The sequence below is a fragment of the Brachyistius frenatus genome, unplaced genomic scaffold (assembly GCF_029030835.1).
Source record: "Brachyistius frenatus isolate BFR_SWC_R1_liver_20210118 unplaced genomic scaffold, ASM2903083v1 Contig_246, whole genome shotgun sequence".
NCBI lineage: Eukaryota > Metazoa > Chordata > Actinopteri > Embiotocidae > Brachyistius > Brachyistius frenatus.
The window spans coordinates 311,107-335,427 of NW_027210845.1; the positions used below are offsets into that span (position 1 = coordinate 311,107).

Here is a 24,321-nt window from a genome sequence, read left to right on the forward strand (position 1 = left end):
AATATTAGAACCACTGCCCAGTGTAGGAAGCGATTCAATGATATAAGAAGGGCCAAACTAATACTTGCATCATATTGACTGTCAAAGTGCACAAAGAACACTCATCCAACATTGTAACATCAGGTGCTGGAACCACGTTGAGGAGTGAGCAGAAGTAAATTATTCACACTTAATGTTCCCGGTGCAACTCATTTATTAATAACACTCATGAAGAGTGATGTGCTCCTAACGTCACTGATGTTGTGGTGTTAATAAATAAACTGATGTTGTGGTGTTAATACATAAACTGAAGTTGTGGTGTTAATAAATAAACTGCATCGGGAGCTGTGTGTGAATAATTTACTTTCCAATCATGAATTAAATGAACTAAGCTGCTGTGTGTAAATGATTTAACCTTCAGTGTGTAGATGACACATAGTGACTCTGTGGTTTTACACAGCTGCTAGATTACTAAACCAGATGAGGAGATGAAAAGACAATTCATTTGTAGTTAACCTGAGTTCCTTTGATACTTTATCATTGAGATTGGCTGCTGCGTCAACTGGTTCATGTTGAGACATGAAAATAACAACAGAAAAAAGCTCCTTTGTGCTTTACCAAAATGCAAATGCTCCTGGATCAGCTTTACCCCAGTATAAGAATATGTCCCATGGACATTATCCTGGAACATTGATAAAACAAATAAAATAAAATGTAGTGACATCTTAGGAATCCTACTCATGTATGTATGGGGCATTTGCATCCAATTGAAAAGCAATGAGACACCTCCAAAACACTGTTTGTTACTGCAATTAAGTTCCATCTGATATCAAGTTTTTCCTGGAGGTCTTTACGTTATTTAATCATCTACCCCTTTGGAGTACCTTAAACTAACAGTGTAAAAAAAGTTTCAGACACAAACACTTTCTGCCTCGCTTAGTCTCTTAACAATTGAGATCATTTTATTCGCTTGTCTCCGAAGTAACACATTTCTATTTCCTTGGTTGGCTAATTTTTAATTCCCCTCTGACTCACTGATTTCTCTCTGGACCCGGGTCCCTCGCTGGTGAAACATCAGTGGGATAAACGCTGTGTGCTGCTACATGTACTGATGGAGATGGTTAGGAGGAAAGATAAAAAGTTTCATCTCTGGAAACAAGATGAAAGTGAAACCTTGTTTTGAACATGGGTTGCAGCATGTTGTTAGATCTCTCCAACTCTTCTCTTCCTTTTTGCTCACAATGCAGCCCATTTCAGAACCAAGTCAAGGCCTGCAGCTTCACAATACAGCCCCCCTATCTTCCATCTCATTAGCTGCTTGTAACACGTTTTAAGAATGCTGCTGCTAACAGTAGGTTCATACTTCTTCTGACCTTGACACCGTCAGATGCAATTACACAAAAACACCCCTTTGTTAAGAGAAACACCACTTTTGTTGTCGCAGTATAAATAGTATTATTTTGCCACAGTCTTGTTACACTGTAATTAACCAAATTATTGAGGTGTAATTTAAAAACAGAGTCAACATTCTGCCCTTCACAATAACACAACCCTTTAAAGTATTTTTTTTAAAAAACAAGTGTCCTGTTCATTTGTAGCTCTGTGTCATTCCCCTCAGCTCAAATACATTTATATTCACAAAATAAAGGAAAACATTTCCCTACTGCTGAATAACTGGTGCTAAAAAAAAAGTGCTTACCTGAATTCAAATTAACGATTTAATAAAGTGATGCTTTTTCATAAAATTGTCAAACCTAATATGCAATTTTTTATTAGATTTTCTCCCAGATTAATCACACAAGTTTTACCTCCACATGGTATGACAGTTTAGATTGCCAGTCTTAAATGTTGACAGTCCATTGCCTGGAGAAAAATTAAAACTCATCACATTGAATATCCTGTTTCATTAACACCAATATAGAAATGTTAAATGGGTTACTAAATAAATAAGCAACACGTCCCATCACCTCAAACATGTCACGCCTTAATGTAGGAGCATGAGCGGTTTGATGCCTAAAACCAACAAAGTCTCCGTGTTAAGAAGCCAGTGTGCCAAGATTACTCATAAATAAATAAATAAATAAATAAAGTAAAGAGGTGGCCAAAGCCCCCTGTAGTTTTGAAATTGCATCTCTGGCTGTCACCTTCAATCTGTCATCTAATCAGTCCCTCTGCCTGTTCCACCTCCTCCTCCTCCCCCCTCCCCCAGACATCAGGGAGAGTGGAAGCCCCAAGCCGGTGATGGTTTTCATCCACGGGGGCTCCTACATGGAAGGAACAGGGAATATGTTTGACGGCAGCATCCTGGCCAGCTATGGAAATGTGATTGTCATCACCGTGAACTACCGCCTGGGCGTCCTAGGTAAGGATTCTGCTGTTTGTGATGCACTGCCATTGTTAAAGCTGTGGTTGATTTATTCTTGCCTCCTTCCTTGGTGAGTCCATTAGCTTAGCATTCAAGCTAAAACTAGGAATCACATTTTCAACTTTCTTTCTTTATCTGTTTCTTTCTTTCTTTCTTTCTTTCTTTCTTTACTTCCTTCTGCTGGTTACATGTCAATGTGGCTTATCCTGAGTGTTAATAATGAAACTTCCTCCTCACTTCCTTTACCTCCTGTATTACTGGTTTTATGTGCTGTGGATGATCATATTTAAGAAAGACAAGGTTTAATTTGATATTCTGTCTCTTTCTTTCATTGTCAGTCTCTTACTGAGAGTGAAATACTTTAGTTGAGAGGAAATCCATGAATGTTGTTGGTTCATATCCTAATGTCTAGTTCTGCTTCTTACCTTTTAAATAAAAGTCCTGGTTGACCAGACATCTTTCTTAATTGAAATCTGAGCTCCTCACTTTGATCGTTTGGTTGATTAGATTGTTGCTGATTTTTTTGATTTTAGCAGTGGTCTGGTGCAAAGTAGTTTCTGCAGCTATCTGCTGTGATTGCTTTGTTCATCACAATGTTTCCAAAGATTGGATCTAATGTGTCTTTGAGGTGAGTTTTGTATTGTTTTGTATGATGATAAGGGATGTTTATGGCACACGGACGTTTTTCGTTCATATCTCAACTTTTATTTGGATTTACATAAAACATTGTTGTGTATTAAAATAGTATAACATATCAGTATATAGGTTATTCAGTATCTCAATGTTTGTTTGGGGTATTTCATGTTCTGACAGATATGTACTGACTCACATGTATGTTGAAAAGCAATCATTGATGGCAGGGCTGAATTGTCTTGGCCTGGTAGGTACACTATTGTGTTTACCCTCCAGTTAGGACTTACTGTCAACTGCAAAAAAATAAGATAAATGTATGATTTGTTAATCTTCTTGAACCTTGATTGAAGTGTCAAAATTACAAAGAGAAAGTTAAAACAAAAGTTGGGTTAGTGGCAAAATAAGAATGAAAAGTTCACAAAATATTTAGGTAAATCATTTTGAAACATTCAACTAGAAACAGTCGGATTAGTAACAGTTGATTATTATCAGTGATTATCAGCAGAGACGTATGCTTCCGTCAAGTTGACGTAATTTCCCAAGAAGTCCGTGGTTGTTTCAGAAAGACAATGGCAGGCCTCATTCTGCACATGCTGCAATGGTGTGTGGCTTCATAGACAAAGAGTGTGTGCACGGTTCGTCTTTCTGCTCATCAATGCTGATGTCGTGTCAACCAAGAATCTGCAAAAATTCCACCAGTAAATGCAAATATTTGTATCTTCAGTTCCCAAATTATTATAAAGTGTAATTAAAAGGAAAGGTGGCCATCATGCCCTTCTTCCAACTCTGAATGTGTTAATTCATTTATATTAGGTTTTATTTTGTTGTTATTTTTGAGTGAAAAAAATATTTCCCTTGAATTTTTTTCTTTTGAATAGAGGTTCAAGAGAATTAACCAATCACAGATTATTGTTTTTATTGCATTTTATAACAGTTCCAGAAATTAAATTAGCATATTAAATAGCCTTTAATTTACCATGGAAAAGCCTTGTTTGATTTCCAGTCCCTTTTGTTTTCATCCCCATCTCCGTTTCTGCCTCCTCTATCTTATCTCTTCTCATCAGCCTAAGTCCTAATTCCTTTTCTCCTGTGAGTGGATGTCACTGCCTACCCAGAGGGCAGGTGTATACTGTGACACATGATGGAAACAAAGGTTCACTGCTTCCATACCATCCCTGTGCTAAATGAGATTATGCTTTCATTTGTTTGAAGTGAAGGAACTGATTTCATTCCATGTCCATTTGGTTGCTGCGGTTTTGACCCTCTTTCATTAAACTATACCAGAGAATAGATGCAGGGAAATATCTGCCTTTCAGTCAACTAAAATACGGATTGCCTGGTTCCATACACCATGTGCATGCATCGATTGGTGTGTGTGTGTGTGTGTGTGTGTGTGTGTGTGTGTGTGTGTGTGTGTGTGTGTGTGTGTGTGTGTGTGTGTGTGTGTGTGTGTGTGTGTGTGTGTGTGTGTGTGTGTGTGTGTGTGTGTGTGTGTGTGTGTGTGTGTGTGCGTGCGTGTGTGTGCATATGTGTGCGCGTGCATTTGAAGAACAATCACACATGCGTTTGGGTGATTGTTTGAAAAGAGCTTTTACAGAACATGAATCAAATATGAATTTTGTATTCAGGAGGTGTGAGTTGTATCTGTGTTCTCTCAATTATTCAGACCTTGATCTCTTTTACATGACTCATTTGTTTAAATTGTAAATACTGAGTATCAGTGAAAATACTTTTGCGTTCTTAAATATTGTTTGATGAAACACAGATATGAAATTATAGCTGGAAACCAGGTACTTAAAAACTGAAACACTTGAATATAATTTTTCCAGCTTTGGCTGAGTGATTGTGTTTCCAGTCTTTTGGACATATAACAGTCAGTCACCCGGTGACGAGATGGACAACCTCCTCAGCAACCTTCAAGCTCTGCCAAAACCACAAATGTGCATATTAAACAAATCACTCCATCATCTACAGTTACCACTCATGTATTCCTTTTTTTTCAGTTTGACTGTCTGTTCTGAATGATATCAAAGTGTGCAGGACAAACATGCATTAAGTACATGTACTCTACTCACACTGATGCATACATTAACACTACAAGCATTTCTCAAGTCCAAAACCTGCACATGTTCAGGTCCCCCTGTTGGGAAGTGACAGTCATTTCTTTGGAACCAATTTGTACTCAATTTACACCTTTTCTGTAGAGAAATGAAAATAGTTCAAAGCATTAGATAGTCACATAGATGGAGTCGGCATCCAAAGTCAAATCCGTTGATTGACAGAAAACAACAGTTCAAAAATGTATCAATTTAACACAGCTGTATTTATGTCTTTTTGTATAATCATAAATTTATCAATTTTGAGTTTATAGTCTTTCTCATAAACTCATGAATAGAGTCAGTGATAGATTGATCAAGGATCTTAGTGGGCTCCGTTCAACGGTCTCGAATGCTTTGAGGAAAATTCTGAACAGTGAAATAAGTAAGTAAAGCTGATTTAATATAGCAACTTTCACAGACATCACAAAGTGCTGCACAACAATTAAAACGAAAGAAATATATTGATTTTAAAAAACAAATCAATAATCCCCACAAACAACAACAGAGCATTGAAATACAATCACTGCACAACATGAGCTGAGACAAAGGCGAGTTTGAATAGATGTGTCTTGAGTTGTTTTTTTAAAGGCACTGACAGAAACTGAAAAGTGGAAAAGCACTGCACAGAGTTGGAAGCACCACTTCAAAGGGACGATCTCCTTTCGTCTTTAAACGTGTGCCCAGGAGAACCAGTAAGCCCTGGTCAGATGACCTGCGTCCAGATGACTGGTGGTATAATGATGGAGCAGGTCAGCGATATACAAGAGTAGATCAATAAGTCGTGAGACTGATGCTCGTACACTTGCTCTGAGCACAGCACGGTGACGTGCACGGAGCAGCAGAAAGATAAAACCCTGATGAGTAACTGGTACAAACTTCATCAGTTCATCATCGTCATCAGTTCCTGAGTTCCTTGTGTTTGTGAGCAGCGTTCTGGCGCGTCTGAGATGTTTCACACCTGAAACTTGATCAGAGAGTTTATGAAAAGTTTCTGGGGAACAGAGAGACGTCTCAGGGAGACCAATCAGGTGAGGAGCAGTGAGGAGCTACAGTTGTGTTGTTGTGAGTAGAAACTTGTGTGTTTTCATTACGCTGTGAGCGGCGTGTTGTCATATTAGAGAACCCTGTTACCATAGCGACACAGTTTGGGTCATTAGAAGTGAACGTTTGTCCTCAGACGCCTCAGAAAGTCCCAGCAGAGCGCCGTGGTTTCACTCCGACCCTCAAAGAAAACCCAGCTGGTTCTCCGGATGCTCTTCTTCCGGTGTTGGACGGAGACGTTCTGCCCTCTGAACCCTGAATGTCTCTAAGAACACCTCTTCAGGCTGGTTGCTTCATTGTCACAGCAGAACACTGCTCACAAAAATGTGTGTAACTCAGGAACTGATGATGATGAAGCGATGAAGTTTGTACCAGTAACTCATCAGGGTTTTATCTTTCTCAGTCTCAGAAGTTATTGACCTACCCTCGTACTCCGGGGCCTGACCATGGAGGGCTCCGTAGGTGAATGTCAGTGAAAACGATGTACCAGTTCCATCTTTCCAATCAATGGTAAAGATATCACAAAAGAGTACAAGTGATGAAAAGATAGTGACTACAAGATAAAGTGAGTTAAGAGCAATACAAACCAACAACAATCAGTCAATCACATCTTTACCTTTAAATTGTTTTAGATCCTTTAGTTCCTTGAATTAGTTTCCCTCCTTTCCATCCCTTCCTGTCTTTTTCTCTTCATCTGCTCTGTTTTCCTCTCTCCTCTCGCTGATGTAGGAGCTCTGAACTGCTGCAGGCCTCATAGTGTTGAGGGTAACTGTATCCCTGCTGGTTAACACGAGGCACTGCTGTTTGCTCTCAGATTAGACTCTATGTGGTTGTGTTTACCCCCCTGGCAATGGGCAAAAGCACAGGACTTTACCTTACCAAACATGTGATAGTGTGTGTGTGTGTGTGTGTGTGTGTGTGTGTGTGTGTGTGTGTGTGTGTGTGTGTGTGTGTGTGTGTGTGTGTGTGTGTGTGTGTGTGTGTGTGTGTGTGTGTGTGTGTGTGTGTGTGTGTGTGTGTGTGTGTGTGAGAGAGAGAGTAACAAGGAGAGAGTTGATGTGGGACTCTAAACTATTGGGCTTTCAAGTCACTCATCTTAACAAGCTGCAAGTTTCATCACAGACAATAGTACAAGTTTGATCTCATAATTATAACGTTAGTTTGGTCCTGATTACATGCAAAAACTATTCAACTGTGATATGTCATAATCCAGGAGGTCCATTTAAGCATTCATTCAACCTGTATTTGAATTTTCATTAAGGGTGGCCCTCATGTACAACGGCATCGAGTCAATTACAGAGCAAAGAAAAATAAAAACAATAGCGGTAATCACAGCAATACGACACGCTGACAGAGATGAGGCTTTGACACAGTTTTGACACATGACCATTAAAATGTCAGATTGGGGAAGATTAACCTGCAAGATTAATTAGAATCCATAACAATATAAAGTAAAAACGTTACAGAAGCCTTACAATAGAAGGAAGATAGTTTTAGTAGATAAAACGGAATAAAATACAGTGTGGAACATGTATTGACAGCCAGTCAATTATAGTCCAGATTCATTCAGTCAGGGCTGTAATAATACCGACTTTCACTGGAGGAATGTTTGGTGCATTGTCGGAGAAAAAACTGGAGAGCCAACTAAAACAGCGTGCAAGGTTTGTTCAGATATGAGTTACATGAATAAACCAACACAAGTATTATACCTGATTGTGTAAGATTAACGTGTCATGTTTACCAATCAATATTTCAACTATTCGTGTTTGGAGGCGGTTTGGTGTGGACTCTGAGAGCCTCATCGTAACCCACTCAATGCTAACCTTACATGGCATGTTGGAGAGGACCCCGGACTGATCTGCTGCAGTTTGGTCACTGCTTGTATCCTTTACATTGGCTCATGTGAGAAAACATCCAATGACGGAATGTTTCCTGATGTCCTGAGATGAGATAATGAAGGAACGATGAGGTCAGCTGAGTCCTGACCACACGGGACGAGAGCAGTTCATAAAGCATCATCCATCCGTATCTTGCATCTCAAAAAGAGATATTCAGAATTCTTCACTTCACGACTAGAAAGCAGTTTAAATTATTTGAACACCTTTCATCATCATAACTATAAACTGCCCTCTCTACCCCCCAGTTAGCCACTGTTGGTTACAGCGTACCGTTGACCTCAGCCAGCACCTGTTCACGTGGAGATGCTGCTCTGCTGACAGGACTCCCTGCGCTCACACCGGTGATTTGTCTCCTCGGCCTGTTGTGTTGGTATGTGAGAGTGAGCACTTTGCAGGAAGCTATTAGTGGCTTTAAATATGTAGAGCTGCTGACGCCAAGCTGTATTTATTGGTGAAGGGCCTTGGCTACAATGGATTTGGCCATGGGGCACGTATATAGCATGCTCCTGTCAGTGTGTGTTCCTGGGTGTGTAAGAGCTGGTGTGTGCAGACTGACTGTTCATGAAACACATGGTATAGGGCTTTCAATGTTACCAATAAAATTGGCACAAATTCATCCATGTCATCTTACTTCTTCTCCGTTTGCGGTTTGGTTGGTTTTGTTGGACTTAACTCTTGACTACTTTAGAAGATACGTACTTTGATGTTAAAACAAGTGATGAATGGTAATGTTTTGAGGATCACTAGAAGGTACTGTCATTATATTTTCATGTCAGGGTCTGTCGTGCCCTGAACACATCTTCATCCTCATCTGAATATAACATGATAATCAGGAAGTTGTGGAGCTGCTAAATATAAATAAGAATAGATCTAATGCTCCAGCATGCACCAGCGTGGCTCTCTGACACAAAGGTTGACTCGAAGTGCCGATACATAAGACGGATACCTCCTCAGGGCTTGGCTGTTAGACTCCTGAAACGCGGACTGTGCCTTTAAGGCCAGGCCCTCGCAGCGTTGAGTTTGTTTCAGCGCAGCCAAAACCTTTAATCATGCTGATTGATGAGGTGCATTTCCCTGACTCAAACCTTCTCCAAATACCCCTTCCATTCCAGCCATACATCAGCCATTCAGCCAATTCATCAAGCCTCTGATTGTTTTAAGATATACCTGGCCAGTAAAATATCCATTTCTCTGCACAGCGCTGCTCCTCTAACTCTGCCTCGGTCTCAGCGCTGTGATCACATCTGAAAAGTCCTGGCTCGAGAAAAGAAAAACAAAATAACAGCAAGCAGGATGTTGCTGTTTCAAAATTGATTGATTTATCTGTATTTGTTTTTTATTGAATAATCAATAAAAAAAATATGTCTGTCCAGAATTATTGTAAATGTAATGTGGATTTTTAATGACCCTAAGAGCTCTTTGATTAATTCAAGTAGAAACCAGAGAAAAATATACAAATCAGGGGCAATTCTGTGATACAAGCTTAAACAAACAGCTTTATCATGACTTCTGTGGTCAGTGCAGTGATTTAGTGTCCCGTGATATGGTCTAAATGATGAGGAATTCCACACAGTGTATGCTTATCATGCCACACACACTCAGGAGACCATATATTCATCAGATGCAGCTCACAAGGCTTTAATTGTATCCAAATTAGGACTGTGTGTTTGTTTGAGGAGCATTTCCTCTCACACAGGAATTATCCCTAATGTTTACTCTTCCCAAATATTACTCTCTCGCCCTCCCTTCCTCACTCTCATATATTATGTTCTTTCCTTTTCACCCTCTGCAGTAATTGGGCTTTACTGTTTTTTGTTTTTTTTCTTCTACTGGCTAAGTGTTGAGGACTATTATTTTCATGCTTATTAATTTCTTTCTCCCTGAAACAAATACCCCAATGATTTAAGTTCATTACTCTTTCTGTGCCTGTGTGCTATCTCCCCCCCCCCCCCGTCCCTCCTCCACTGCATCCTTTCTTGGTTGTAACCCTGACACAGAAAGTTCAGAAACTCATGGAAAACATCTCATCTTTCACTTTTATTCTTCATCGGTGGGCAATGATTACTCACCTTTTATGTTATTTGTACATTTCTACTATATTGACATATACTTTATACCTGTTAAAGGCTGTAGGGAGAACCCTGAGGTATTAATTCAGCTCTATTGAGCTCATTTGTGTGCCAAAGCCAGTATACAGTAAGGATAGAAGCTTTAACGTGTTGTGACATATCTGTTTTTGCATCCTCTACATTAATTGTGTGTGTGTACCTTCAGCAGACCTCTGCCGTGCTATTTGGATGTTCTCTACTGCAAATTTGCCAAATGAGGCTCAAACATTTCCTCTGCTATTTTAGGGCAGAGTGAGCAGACCTCATCGAGATAGCCTGTAATATTTCCCACTTTCACACTCCTGCCCTGTGCCAGAACACCCCTGACAGCTGAGAAGATACAGGCTGTAAGATATCTGAGATGTGTACCGACTATCTTGGGTATTTTCTTTATCTTGCTTCAATGTAAGCAAACTGAAAGATAAATTGCAGGATAATTTCCAGCACGTTCCAAGAAGTCGCTTTTTGCCATAATGAAATACCCACATATGAGCTGGTTCAGTACAATCAAACCTCAGACCAGAACCAGATAACATCATCAAAAACCATAATGTTCCATCCATTTGGTGTGAAATTGGCCCAAATATGGCCATCGATTAGAATGCCGTCTGCTCCAGTCATTGTGGACCCATTTTTGATCATTTAATTACAGATTTATTTTTAGAACTGAATGCTTGGAGTGAGAGCTTTTATTATATTCCAATACATAGTGTATGTTATAATGAGCCAGTTTTACAGGTGCAATTTCTGTCCTATAACAGTCTAACTGTTTCAGCCTCGCTGAGAAATCATCATTATGATCTGCAGCACTTGGTATGTAACACTATTTGAACATGGCTGATGACAGCAGGAGTTTGGCTCACCTAATAGCAGCTCTATCATGTTGGCGACAAATAATCTTCTTTTGAGCATTTGGAAAAAAGTAAATCTGTTTGATTTTTGTCATTGTCCTGGTATCATGTTGTAATGTCCTGGTTGTGAGGTTCTGGTTGATTGGTTGTATGTTTTTGCTCATTTGGCTCAATGTCATTTGATTAATGAATAATTCAGTGAGTGGGCAGTGATGCTAATGGAGGCTATGCTATGCTAATGGTGATCTGGCAACAGTGGGGTTGACAATGCGAGGCTTACCACAGCTCTGCTGATATGACACGGATGGGATAAATGTGGCTGGGGCCGGGACAGCAGACGACCATCTGGGCCTGCTTCACAGCAACAGGCGTCTGTTACCACAACGATCACACCTTGTCACCAACCCACCATCATCCACAAGATAATCTGCATGTTTCATGGTCACTAAAAGAGAAGGAAATCTGATCCTATTAAAATCAAGAAATATACATATAACAAGAACAAAACGCTACATAGGAGATTATCAGCAACAAAGTCAATACTGTGGGAAAAACAAAAAGGCGAGAAAAAAAAGGCTTAATAATAAAACGTCTGCAATAAAACAGGAGGGACGGTGATGAGATCCTCTAACAGACACCGATCAGCAGGTCCAGATCTTTCTGTGATGAGCAGCTGACTTTTCATTCAGTGTCTGATGAAGCTACCTGTGAATTCTGCAGGACTCATTCAGGATGTGACAGCTCACCTGAATAACAGGACTGGAGGGAGATCCAAGCAGAGATACGCTGGAACCACCCAGAGGCAGCAAAATGCTGAGTTTTTAATTGCTGGTATTTCGTGGCTCCTTCTTGTTGTTGGCTGTCAATCATCATTCAGTTCATTCAATAACTCAGAAGTATCATCGCTGGACAAACGATATGTCTGAATCATTTTCCCCCAAAATGGTTCCACGGGTGTAAAACCTCGTTCTCTACGTATTCTTTGGTTTCCTGCATCTCCTCCACAATAAGAGCAGCCGTCTCTCCAGATTTGCGCACCTGATTAATACGTTCCTTTCAGTCGTACTAAAATACACAACAATCACTTCTCCTGTTTCTACTTCCTGGTTCAGTAAATATCATTGCGGGTGATAAATTGTTCTATTTGCATGTTTCCTCTCAGTATTTTACACCTTCAAGCAGAAACGACCAATATTACATATTCATGCAGGCAAACACGCAAAATAGACAACGTGTGTTAAATTGTACATTTGAAAGACGCAATCCTCACTGCACATCGTTAGTAGATCTGATTGGACATTTTTTTGCGGGTTGTTTGGAGTTTGCATGTGATTTTACACACGCAAACCTTCAATAAATCAGACCCCTAGTGTTTTGGTCATTCAGACTACAGTTTGACCACATGAATACTCCACACAGATCTGGTTCTGGACATCTTTTGGTGTAGTTTCCTTACCGCTATGGAACACCAATGTCAAGTTTATTCTAAAGGTAAAAGTAATGAAAACCACCCGACAGAAGTTGAAGAAAAACCCTGTAGCCAGAGAATTGCTTAATTCCACTTGGACTTTGTATCGCCACTCTTCCACTGTCTGGTCTACAAACCAAAAGAGGCAAAATCAAGTTCTAACTCTACAAAACACAACATATTCAGGTTCCAAAGAGGCCAAATGAAACCGGTAGCCATTGCCGATTCATGCATGTGCATGCTTTCTGTCACTGACACACTGTGAACTAACATCCTCTCTTTCCTGTTCTATTTTACTGTGTTATACTTCTCTTTCTCCCCATTGCCTTGCTTTTGAACTGTCAAATTAACTACATATGGAATACTAAAAATACTAACACTGAATATACCAGCTAGAGCAAATACTTTCTACTAAAATGCTACTAATTCTACTAATCTTGAATATACTAACAGAACTGCAGAATGTGTGTAATGCATGCAAATATATGTAAGCATTAAAATTACTTTTGAGCTTTTATTTCCTTCTACTTATCTAACTGCCAGCATTGGCCCTGTAATGTCTGAAAACGCATAGAGCTAACCTTTTAAGTCTACGAGTCGATGTCTTTTTTAGAAATAAAGAAGCAGATATTAAAAACTGAATGGCTGCAATGACAGAATTTTTACATTTTGTGTCAACATCCCCCAGTTATTAGGTGTCAGTATGAGCTTTCAGACTTTTTTTCTTTTTCATTTCCTTCATTTGTATCTGTCTTCTTGCTTTTCTCTACACTTCCAGTCCTTTGCATCGTTTGCATCTGCTTTCCTTCTGCTGTTGTGCACATAGCAAGACGTAGTGCATTATAGGTTGGTGAGGTTTCTGTGATTCATATTGGTTTGTGAAAATCACAGCTTTTAGTATTTTGTAATTATTTTTGGACGCGACTTTTCAAATCCAGAAAATTCAGCAATGGAGGGAATACCTCAAAGCCTGGATTTCGAACAATAAAGAACACAGAAACTCTACCCTCAAATACATGAATGATATTTTTATTCTGATTGGTTCAAGAAGAGACTGCAGGAAATATTCACTCATAAAGTACTCTTTACCCACTTAACAGTTTTTGGGTTGCTGTGGCCAACATGCAGTGAGTGAGAGGTAATTTACAGCCTGAGGAGATCGCCATCCCTGTCACTTTATAATGTTTAGTTCACCTAAGATTTTTTAAACCTATCACTGTCATGTCGTACATCTGCTAGACAGACATCCAAACAAACGGCATGTGTACATAGTCGTGTGTGTGTGTGTGTGTGTGTGTGTGTGTGTGTGTGTGTGTGTGTGTGTGTGTGTGTGTGTGTGTGTGTGTGTGTGTGTGTGTGTGTGTGTGTGTGTGTGTGTGTGTGTGTGTGTGTGTGTGTGTGTGTGTGTGTGTGTGTTGTGTGTGTGAGAGCAGAACCCCCTGTGACAGTGTTATTTATTGATCAAAGCATTGGCTTGGGCCTGTGTGCGACTGCATGCTTGAGCATGCGTGTGTGCTTGTGAGCGTGTGTGTCTGCCTGCGTGTGTGTAATGGGGCTAGTGCAGAAGATGGACACGCGTATCGGCAGGATCAAAGTGTGTGATGTGTAACACTTCTGAAACTACACATGTACGGGGTGAACCGGTCCCATCTTTAAGCAAACTGTGTGTGATGATGTTTCTTAAAGTCTTAATGTTAAGCGACTGCATTTAATTTACCAGTGCGATGTATTTCCTGGTTTGGATCTGTTCAGGTTCTCAGGCCTGTCAGCCGTTCTGCAGCCCGTTGAGAAACTCACCATATCTGCGGATACCAAATTAAACCATTGGCAACAAGCAATAAAGAAGACAGAGAGAGCGAGGGAGAGAACGATGAAGAGAAAATGTGATTTAAGGCTCGATGGGGGTTGTCCGCCCTGCATGACAAAAGCCATCTGATTGGTTATCAGCACGAGCCACAAATCTGCCGTCGCCATATTTTTAGAGGTCAGATAGGAGCGTCTTGCTGAGACACCAGGCGGCCAGGGAGGGGAAACAGCATGAGAGTGTGTGAAAGTGTGAAAGAGATGAATGGTGTGTGTATGTGTTTGGTTAGTCAGATATTAGTTTGGTCAATACATGGCTTTTATTAAATACAGATATGTTGACCATTCTTCTCATTATACTGTCTGAAACAAAGGTTTTGTTCATATTAAACAAATCCGCAAGGAAATTGAATGATTGTTCACATTAATAGATTGTATTTTATTTGTATTTTGTTGTCATTTCAAAAGTTGTTTTTCAAGAATACTGATCAATAATATGGCCTAAAGACAATTAATGGTCAGTTCATGGTGGAAAACTGTGCAATCTAAAGACTGTTGTGTTGGAATTAGCAGTTTTGCAGCAAAAGAGCTACTCTGTGTGTGTCTCTTCTGAAACAAGATTAAAAAACAAGAATAAGAGACATAACGTGTACGATGTGCCATCTCATCCGGCTGCTCTCCCTAAAATCTGTAAAGTGAGAGAGCGGACCCAAACAACCAGCATGATATTGATAACTTCAAGGATAAAAATGCCATCCATCAAATGGCACCCTGCAGCGCCGTCATCCCTCTAATGACAAATGACTGTGTACGCAGATAGTCTAAGTGCATCACCCCTGGGGCTCCTGGGGGACTACTACTCACAAACCTTCTCGTTAACTCAGTGATCCTCTCCTTTTTGTCTTCCATTCTCTTTCAAATTCAGACGTCTCACTGCTAAATAGTCTATTTTACAGAATGCATCTGCCATATTGCCTTCTCGCTTTGTTCTCAAACAAATCCCATAATCCCCTCAAAGGTCAGCCTCCTCTTTTCTCCCCGCTGCTCCTCTCTCCAATTGCCGTGTATTCACTTGCTTTTCCCGATGGAAATAATAGAACAATATGGAAGATAAAAGAGAACGAGGAGGTGGAGGAAGATCCTGTTGTTTCTCTACATCTCCCTCATGCATTACTGTTCACTCTTGCTCTCTTGTTTTAATTCATTTGAATTCATTTGAATTATTTATTGGCATCAGAAGTATTTTCAAAAGCCAACAATCAGCACTTTGCACATTCTCACTCCATCAACATGGCTGGTTTTAAATGACATCATTGAACACAACTCATCAATATCTGGAATAAAAGAAAAAGACAACTTTTGTTCTGTAAATGATTAAAAAAAACAGTAAGTAATATTTGTGTCTGAGTAAGACGCTTCACAAATAGAATTCAAAGATCCTTTAAAGAGGGCTGGAATCTGTCTAGCTGATTTTTCTGGTTGTGCAATATTTCATAGAGGTTTCTTCACCCAGTTTGACTTTTATCAGCCTTTTGAATAAGCACTTATCATCATGCATCTGTCAGAGTTTTATGGGTTAGTTGTTGCCTCCTAAACCTGGTAGGTGTAGTAGACACTAGCTGGTCTCTGCTGACCTGTTCTTCTTATTCTATGTCTTAGCGATGTTTTATGTATGTTTTTAGCTACACATTTTAATTTGGTGTTTAGGAATTTCTAGATAACTATCTTTACACCCTGGTCCTGAGAAACATAATCTCATTCCACTGTATGTGTATTATTATAAATGTGGTCGGAATGACAAATAAATTAGCCTTGAACCTTGAACCTTGAACCTCAAAGGTTCAGGACACCGTTACAAATTATTGACAACATATATGACCGTTTGTACAAGAGGCAGGTAAACCAGCCCTCTGGCATGACATGGTCAACGTTTGGTTTGGGTTTGGCACCCAAACATTGTGGGGAGGGGGCTGTATTATCTCAGGCTACATTGACTAGATTTTGGTGTTTTTAAAAAAGCCAACGTGAAGAGTCTTGGTTCTAACAGGAGCTTTGTAGTCAAAATGTTAGCAGCAGCAGAAGTTGTGTAGCGACCATGCCCTTGGGTCTGTTGTGTGAGCAAACACACGGTACACTAGCTGAATTATACAGAGCGGGGGAGCAAGGTGCAGTATCATCACTGCAGACTCACGGCTTGATTTGCATGTGTACAATTAATCCACAGCATATTGTGTCCTGCTGATGCTAATTAGAGAAGTAACCATTAACATCAACCACTTCATCATCAATATTAATATACATAATTATTAATAATTCGGTTGCCCCCTCCAACACGATGGCACTGCAGGGCCTCGGCTTATTGTGTTTACACCTACATCTATCTTCATTATACACATTCTATTAATCAACTCTCCCTCTACGTCTTCCACTGTCTCTCTCGGTCCCTTTCACACACTACGTGGCTGTCTTTCGAATTTTGAAGTGTCTCCCTCGATTACTTTTTAGAATGCAAATGATCTGTTCGTGTCTGTCTTCCATTTGGTGCAGTTCAATTAGGAGGACATGCATCATGGTTTCAAGTAAGTATCCCTTCAATTACAATAACTGAAGAAAAAAAAATGTAATACTTGAACAAAAATTTAAAAAAGATGGTTAAAAAACACAAAAAGTACTGAAAACACCACACATTGTGATAGATAGATAGATAGATAGATAGATAGATAGATAGATAGATAGATAGATAGATAGATAGATAGATAGATAGATAGATAGATAGATAGATAGATAGATAGATAGATAGATAGATAGATAGATAGATAGATATAGATAGACAAAATAGACAGAATGATAGATAGATTTCTCAGTTACAGTGCATTCAGAAAGTATTCACAGCACTTCACTTTTTCCACATTTTGTTATATTACAGCCTTATTCCAAAATGGATTAAATTCATTTTTCCACTCAAAATTCTACACACAATACCCCATAATGACAACGTGAAATAGTTTTTTTTTAAATTTTTGCAAATCTATTAAAAATCAAAAACGAAAAAAATCCCATGTACATACGTATTCACAGCCTTTGCCATGACACTCGAAATTGAGCTCTGGTGCTTCCTGTTTCCACTGATCATCATTGAGATGTTTCTACAACTTGATTGGAGTCCACCTGGTAAATTCAGTTGATTGGATGTGATTTGGAAAGACACACACCGTCTATATAAGGTCCCACAGTTGACATGTCAGAGCACAAACCAAGCCATGAAGTCCAAAGAATCATCTGTAGACCTCCGAGACAGGATTGTATGGAGGCTCAGATCTGGGGAAGGGTACAGAAACATTTCTGCAGCATTGAAGGTCCCAATGAGCACAGTGGCCTCCATCATCCGTAAATGGAAGAAGTTTGAACCACCAGGACTCTTCCTAGAGTCGGCCGCCCGGCCAAACTGAGCGATCGGGGGAGAAGGGCCTTAGTCAGGGAGGTGACCAAGAACCCGGTGGTCACTCTGACAGAGCTCCAGCGTTGCTCTGTGAAGAGAGGAGAACCTTCCAGAAGGACAACCATCTCTGCAGCACTCCACCAAGCAGGCCTGTATGGTAGAGTGGCCAGATGGAAGCCACTCCTCAGTAAAAGGCTCATGACAGCCCACCTGGAGTTTACCAAAAGGAACCTGAAGGACTCTCAGACCAGGAGAAACTAAATTCTCTGGTCTGATGAAACAAAGATTGAACTCTTTGGCCTGAATGCCAAGTGTCATGTCTGGAGGAAACCAGACACCGCTCATCACCTGGCCAATACCATCTCTACAGTGAAGCATGGTGGCGGCAGCATCATGCTGTGGAGATGTTTTTCAGCAGCAGGAACTGGGAGACTAGTCAGGATGGAGGGAAAGATGAATGCAGCAATGTACAGAGACATCCTTAATGAAAACCTTCTCCAGAACACTCTGGACCTCAGACTGGGGCGAAGGTTCATCTTCCAACAGGACAATGACCCGAAGCACACAGCCAAGATAACAAAGGAGTGTCTTTGGGACAACTCTGTAAATGTCCTTGAGTGTCCCACCCAGAGCTCAGACTTGAACCCGATTGAACATCTCTGGAGAGATCTGAAGATGTCTGTGCACCGACGCTCCCCATCCAACCTGATGGAGCTTGAGAGGTCCTGCAAAGAAGAATGGGAGAAACTGCCCAAGAATAGGAGACGAGCTTGTAGCATCATACTCAAAAAGACTTGAGGCTGTAATTTCTGCCAAAGGTGCTTCAACAAAGTATTGAGGAAAGGCTGTGAATACTTATGTACGTGTTATATTTTCGTTCTTTATTTTTAATAGATTTGCAAACATTTTAAACAAACTATTTTCACTTTGTCATTATGGGGTATTGTGTGTAGAATTTTGAGGAAAAAAATGAATTTAATCCATTTTGGAATAAGGCTGTAACATAACAAAATGTATAAAAAGTGAAGTGCTGTGAATACTTTCCAGATGCACTGTAACTTGTAACTAATTGTGGTGAAAAGTCTTTCACTAATGACGTATCTACAAACCCCAGTGCAGACAATGTTAATGGTTTACGAAGCATGAGATAGAAATATTTCAGGGTTATTTGTGTTCAATTATTTTAGTACACGTGCACCATTCCGTATAAGAAGGTCCAGGAGAGAAAAACTAAATCAAGTTCATTGTTTGGAGAGCAGCCTTTCCCATTAAAACAGCACCAGTCCTCCTTGGTACACTTGTGCACAATTTGTTCAAGATAGCTGGCAGGTTGATTTTTCTGAGCATGCACTTTGGATAACTAATCACAGTTTTTCTGTGGTTGTTGTTAAGGCTGTTGCTTGAAGCTCTTCATGTAATCCCAGACTGACTCTGTCGGGGCTCCTGGTTTCATATCCACTGTTGCAGGACTGCTTGTTCTTCTTGTCGCTGAAGATAACTCTTTAGGTAGGTAGGTAGGTAGGTAGGTAGGTAGGTAGGTAGGTAGGTATTTACTTTATTAATCCCCAAGGGGACATTTTTTATGACTTTATCATGCTGTCATGCTGCAATGTGAACTTTATGAGAAACTTCCCTAGCTGCACTCTGTGATGGACAATAGTCAAAACATTTTTTTTTTAAAAACACAACCACAAGAAGCACATCCTCAACATATTAGCTCCCAGTTAGTGTGTGTGTTTGCTGAGGGATTTTTTTTTCAGTGTGAGTTTGTGTCTTAGTGGGAACAACTGGAGCAGGGATCTATAAGTGCTGACCCTGCAGGTTCATAACAGACCCCACGGGGGCCATGAACTGGTCTCAGTGTTGACAAGTTGTTTGTGTGTGTGTGCGCGCGTGTGTGTATTACAGTAAAGTGGTGTGCCCATGCCTTTTCTGATGGAGAAATGAAAGTGGAGGAGCATTTCATTGACCGCCCCAGGGAGACCTTTCCACCGCTGCCACTTACACTTTAACCGCTGCTGACCCGGTTTATAGCCTGAGCCCGGCTGACCTCTGCTTTCAGTGTTTAACCTTATTTCACCAGTTTGGGCCCCAGTCTGTCCTAATCACAGGATACTGGAAAGGTTGGACATATTTAACGTTGTTGGTGTTAATTATTAAACAAAGCACATTAGCAGGATCCCAAAAGCTGTATTTTGTCTTAAATTTAAAACCCAGTGTTTGGTATTCATTTATTCAACTTTTTTCAGTGTACATTTAGTTAAGTCATAAAATGTAATATCTTGAGAGGTATATAGAGGCACATACAAAATCAGTAATCCGGCTTCTGAGTCTTCTCAAACAGCAAACCTAACTACTTTGAATGAGGCACGGTCAAAGAAAACTGTTAAAGATATGATGAAGAATGTGAACAAAGACTAAATTTTAACTCTAACAAATTCCAAAGTCAAGATCTATTTACTGCACACATCCCATAAGACATGGTTTTGCCAATGGTCATAACATGAAGTTTACATCATCCTCTCTGAATGGCTTCAGGTCAGATTATAAAACTAACCGCTGGCCCACAGATCGGCTCAATGACACAATGAATAAGAAGGTGCTTGAGAATTTTTAACGGGTAAATAAATAATAGATGGATATAAAAACTGTATTCTACTCAGCAAGTCCGCATTGTTTTCTGGCTAATATAAATCGGTTTATTTTGAAGGATATCACCATATGTGTGTATGTGTACGTGTGTGTGTGTGTGTGTGTGTGTGTGTGTGTGTGTGTGTGTGTGTGTGTGTGTGTGTAGTTGTAGGCAATAGAGCAACATCTGCTGTGCCTGAGGGCCAGAGAGAGTCTCAGCCAGAGGTCTGCCCAGCATGGCAAACACATACACACTCCTTTTTCAGGTTACTGTCACATCTCTCACTGCAGAACCCTTGGGATTTGCCAAATAGCCCCAAACACCCAGCTAAGCCACACACACTCACACACATACCCACACAGACACACACATATATGTACACACATCCACAGACGCTGCTCCGTGTTTTGGTGATCTCACACTGCGACTGCTTTCTTGTAGAGCCTCTGGGACTAAACTGTGACTAATCACCAAGGGTGACAGTATATTTGAGCATGTGTGTAGGTGTGTGTGAAGTTGTGTATGATTGTAGGATCACTGTGTGTTTTATCCAGGAAAAAAAGCTTTAAAGGGGCTGTCTGTGTTTTTTGTCCCGTTCCTTAGATTCTGTGTTAAGGCCTGTCGTTGGCCAACTCCAAATTCTGAAATAAGTGCGTGCGTGTGTCTGTGTGCATGTGCATATGGATCTCTTTGATTCATACTGTTAAATGCAAGTAAATTACAAGTGACACATGGTATTAATCACAGTAATCCAGTTGCCTTTATCAGTACCAACTGCTGTGCTTTAATGAGCGATTGACATAGAGAGGCTCCTTCATAGACGGGGTGTTGCTGAAAGATAACGACTCACTAACCAGCCCTCTAAACCGCACACGCCTTCTTGTCAACCTCACATCTCAATCAAGCAAGAAACTAAGATACAGGTATCCTTCTTGAATAGCACCTCTATTTATTATGTATGTTAAAAAAGTAACGTGGCAAATAATACTAGTAGGGCTAACGAACAATACAAGCTAGTAACTGTACCTTCATTATTTTCAAGACTACTGTTCTTACGTTTTAAGGTTAAACCAATTCATAAAGAAAATGCCGATCAGCATCCAGCATTTAATAAAGTTTTAGGACTGCAGGACAGTCCTTCTGGCTCAGTTACTGAGGTCATGTTAGGTCGACGGTCCACAGTTTCTGCAGTTGAGTCCTACCAGAAACACATTTGTGTAAAGCATCCTGTGTATATATCTACTGTGGAGATAAATGAAAGCAAAGTCTAGGAAAACTGATAAATTTGATCTACTGTAACTATGGTTTGTCATTGCTTCTAACATGCGGTGGACCAGGCCTAATCTGTATGCTAGAAATAACTCCCTTGGCACTGGAGGAAAATTAGCTGAAACTGTGATATTACTTGACATGGTCCAAAGTCATCTGGATGATGAAATAAAATCAAAAGTACTGATGTCTTGTAGAAGGTGTCATTCATTTTGGCATTGACATGCTGTGAAGGTCCAACCGAACCTGCTGCGGAACCCGGTGTTTTTTTCTAAACATCAGTATTACAGCACTCATAGTCAGCAGTGACGGGGTGGAATACATTTTGGCACTGTGCGCTCATCCTCCAAGAGCTGCAATCACATTCAAGTGGTTGTGATTGGCCTCGCTAGAAGGAAATTGATTTAGTCGCTTGAGTCTGAGTATGGAGTGCTTCTCTGATATCACTGGTTTGGAGGAAAAAAGGGGAATGAGGGGACAGAGTTGGGAAGACAAAGGGACATTATAAGGGTTTACCAAACATGGCCTGGTGAAATCTGAGAAACTGTCACTCTCACTTTATAACATCTTCACAACAGTGTTGACAGGATAGTTTCAAAATCACTCATACACATTAAAATCAATTTGTTTTTGTAACTTGAGCTCACATCGATCCTGCCCTCTGAAATGCTGATTGTTAAAGTGTCTGTCTAAATTCGGACAGTTTTTCTCGTCTATGTCAGGCCCACAGTGGCCGTCTGCTCAGTACAACAAACTCTTAGGAGGATTACATCTCTCTACAGTTTATAATACCACTGAACCGTATATGAAATTATCCTGGAACGCTGATTCTTAAGGAACTCCATTAATATGTACATGTTTCAATTGGAACAATCCAAATTCATTGACACCACTTTTGTTTCTTACTCTATTCAGGACTACATTTCATCATGTTGTCTTGACCCCAATGCAATGACTGAATTTGAATCCCTGTCTGTCTACCTGAAACACACATCATGCTCCATGGATGGTACAGGGCTTCCTAGACAAAAATACATGTGGAAAGCAAAACACACGAACAAAATTCATGAATGATGTTTGTATTGCGAGATACAAATGGACGCTTTGGTGTACATTTAACCATTTTTGTTGGTGTTGTGGTCATTTTTTTCCCCAGGATGCAACAAATTGGAGTCTTGTGTTTTTCTGTTAAACCTTACTGACACCGGGTCAAACCCAACTAGTCCAAGCAAAAACCTCCATTCTCTGTTTCAGTATCTGTGTCTGTATTTCTTTTAAACATGGGATTGTTTTCTCGGGTGGCAGACCTCCGTAACCTTATGTGGCCACAGCTATTGATCTCCCACCAAGAGGTCGGACTCTTATGAGGTTGATACAGTGTGAACAACAGTATCAGTGCAATCACTGCTGTAACATGATCACTGTTTAAATCAATACTTCCAGGACCACCCCACTACTGTTGGCACAGTGTTTCATCTAGTTGGGGTCATCGGTTGCACACCGCCACCATTTGGTGCTCCATTCATTAAGCTGCACACATTTTTTGATTTTAGATGAAGGAACTCTTGAGGCAGTAGAGAAAGCTTAAAATCGTGTGCATCACTGTTTGCTTCATACACATGTGTTTGTGTGCATGCAGATGACTTCACAAACCTCAATTAATCCATTTTTTTCTTGTTTACAGTTTTCAACAAAACCTGCTGCATTCCGGATCAGTTTTATGAAAACCTTTTATTTAATGGTTAATGGTATTTGTTTTTAGTCAATGCCCAATGAAAATAGTCTGATAATTATCCTCATAATAATCCATTACATTTGATTAGTCATTACAGTACTTTACAGTACTTTGCATCCAAACCTGATTCAGTTTCTTTCTGTAAAAACATCATATAGATTTAATGAATGTTTGGAAAAAGCTAATACTGTGAGTAAGGAAAAAAAAAAAAGAGATTCATTTAACAACCTTAAGCTACTTATGGCCAAATGAAATGGAAAAAACTGTGATTAGGCATGAGCTGTAAAAAAAAAAAAAAGGCTTTACTTAGGAACCACTTGCTACAAAAGTCAGTACACTCTTCATTAGTATAATGCCATTTATTATTATTTTCTTGAATATTTTGTATATCCAATTAATTGTGACTGACAGATTTGATCCTCCTCGGTTCGGTGGAGATTTGTTTTAGTATCATTCACAAATGATTGTTAATGTTCTATTGGATGTAAGTCAGGGGACATACTTGACCAGGTAATCATTTTTCAACTCATATTTCCTCTAATTGTCCAAACAAATGTCTGAAAGATCTCCCTGCCTCCCACCACCAACCCCCCCCCCACACACACACACACACACACACACACAAAGACGCACACACACATCCCTGCCTGCAACTATCTCTACCTATCATCTGGCATTTGTCAGGCTCTTGTGGTTTATGTATTTTAAAAGCAATTTCATCTATTCAAATTTAACAGTGAAAAATTGTTTTCATTAGTGAGTGACAATAAATGGGATATTTAAACAGCTGACTGATTTTTCAATTTCACATCTCAAGCATCACAACCAGACTCAGTGCCTGACAGCCAGGTAGAAGGAGAGGCAGAGAGTGAAGGGGAGAAGTGCTGGAAAGGCCAGGCAAAGGGCACAGAGTGGATTCACTAACTCTTAACACAATTTAACAACTGGAGGAGTTTTTCTTAGGACTGAGGGCTTTTTGGTTTAATACTGCAGGTGTATTT

General features: G+C 40.0%; 1 protein-coding gene across 3 annotated transcripts in view; it reads left to right on the forward strand.

Moving 5' to 3' along the window:
• nlgn1 (neuroligin 1) overlaps nucleotides 1–24,321 on the forward strand; it is a 315,312-nt gene that overhangs the window by 132,727 nt on the left and 158,264 nt on the right. For all 3 annotated transcript variants that reach the window (XM_069720684.1, XM_069720685.1, XM_069720686.1), the window contains one exon: nucleotides 2,189–2,341. In XM_069720684.1, the coding sequence (XP_069576785.1) occupies nucleotides 2,189–2,341 (153 nt within the window). The remainder of the gene's footprint in view (nucleotides 1–2,188; nucleotides 2,342–24,321) is intronic.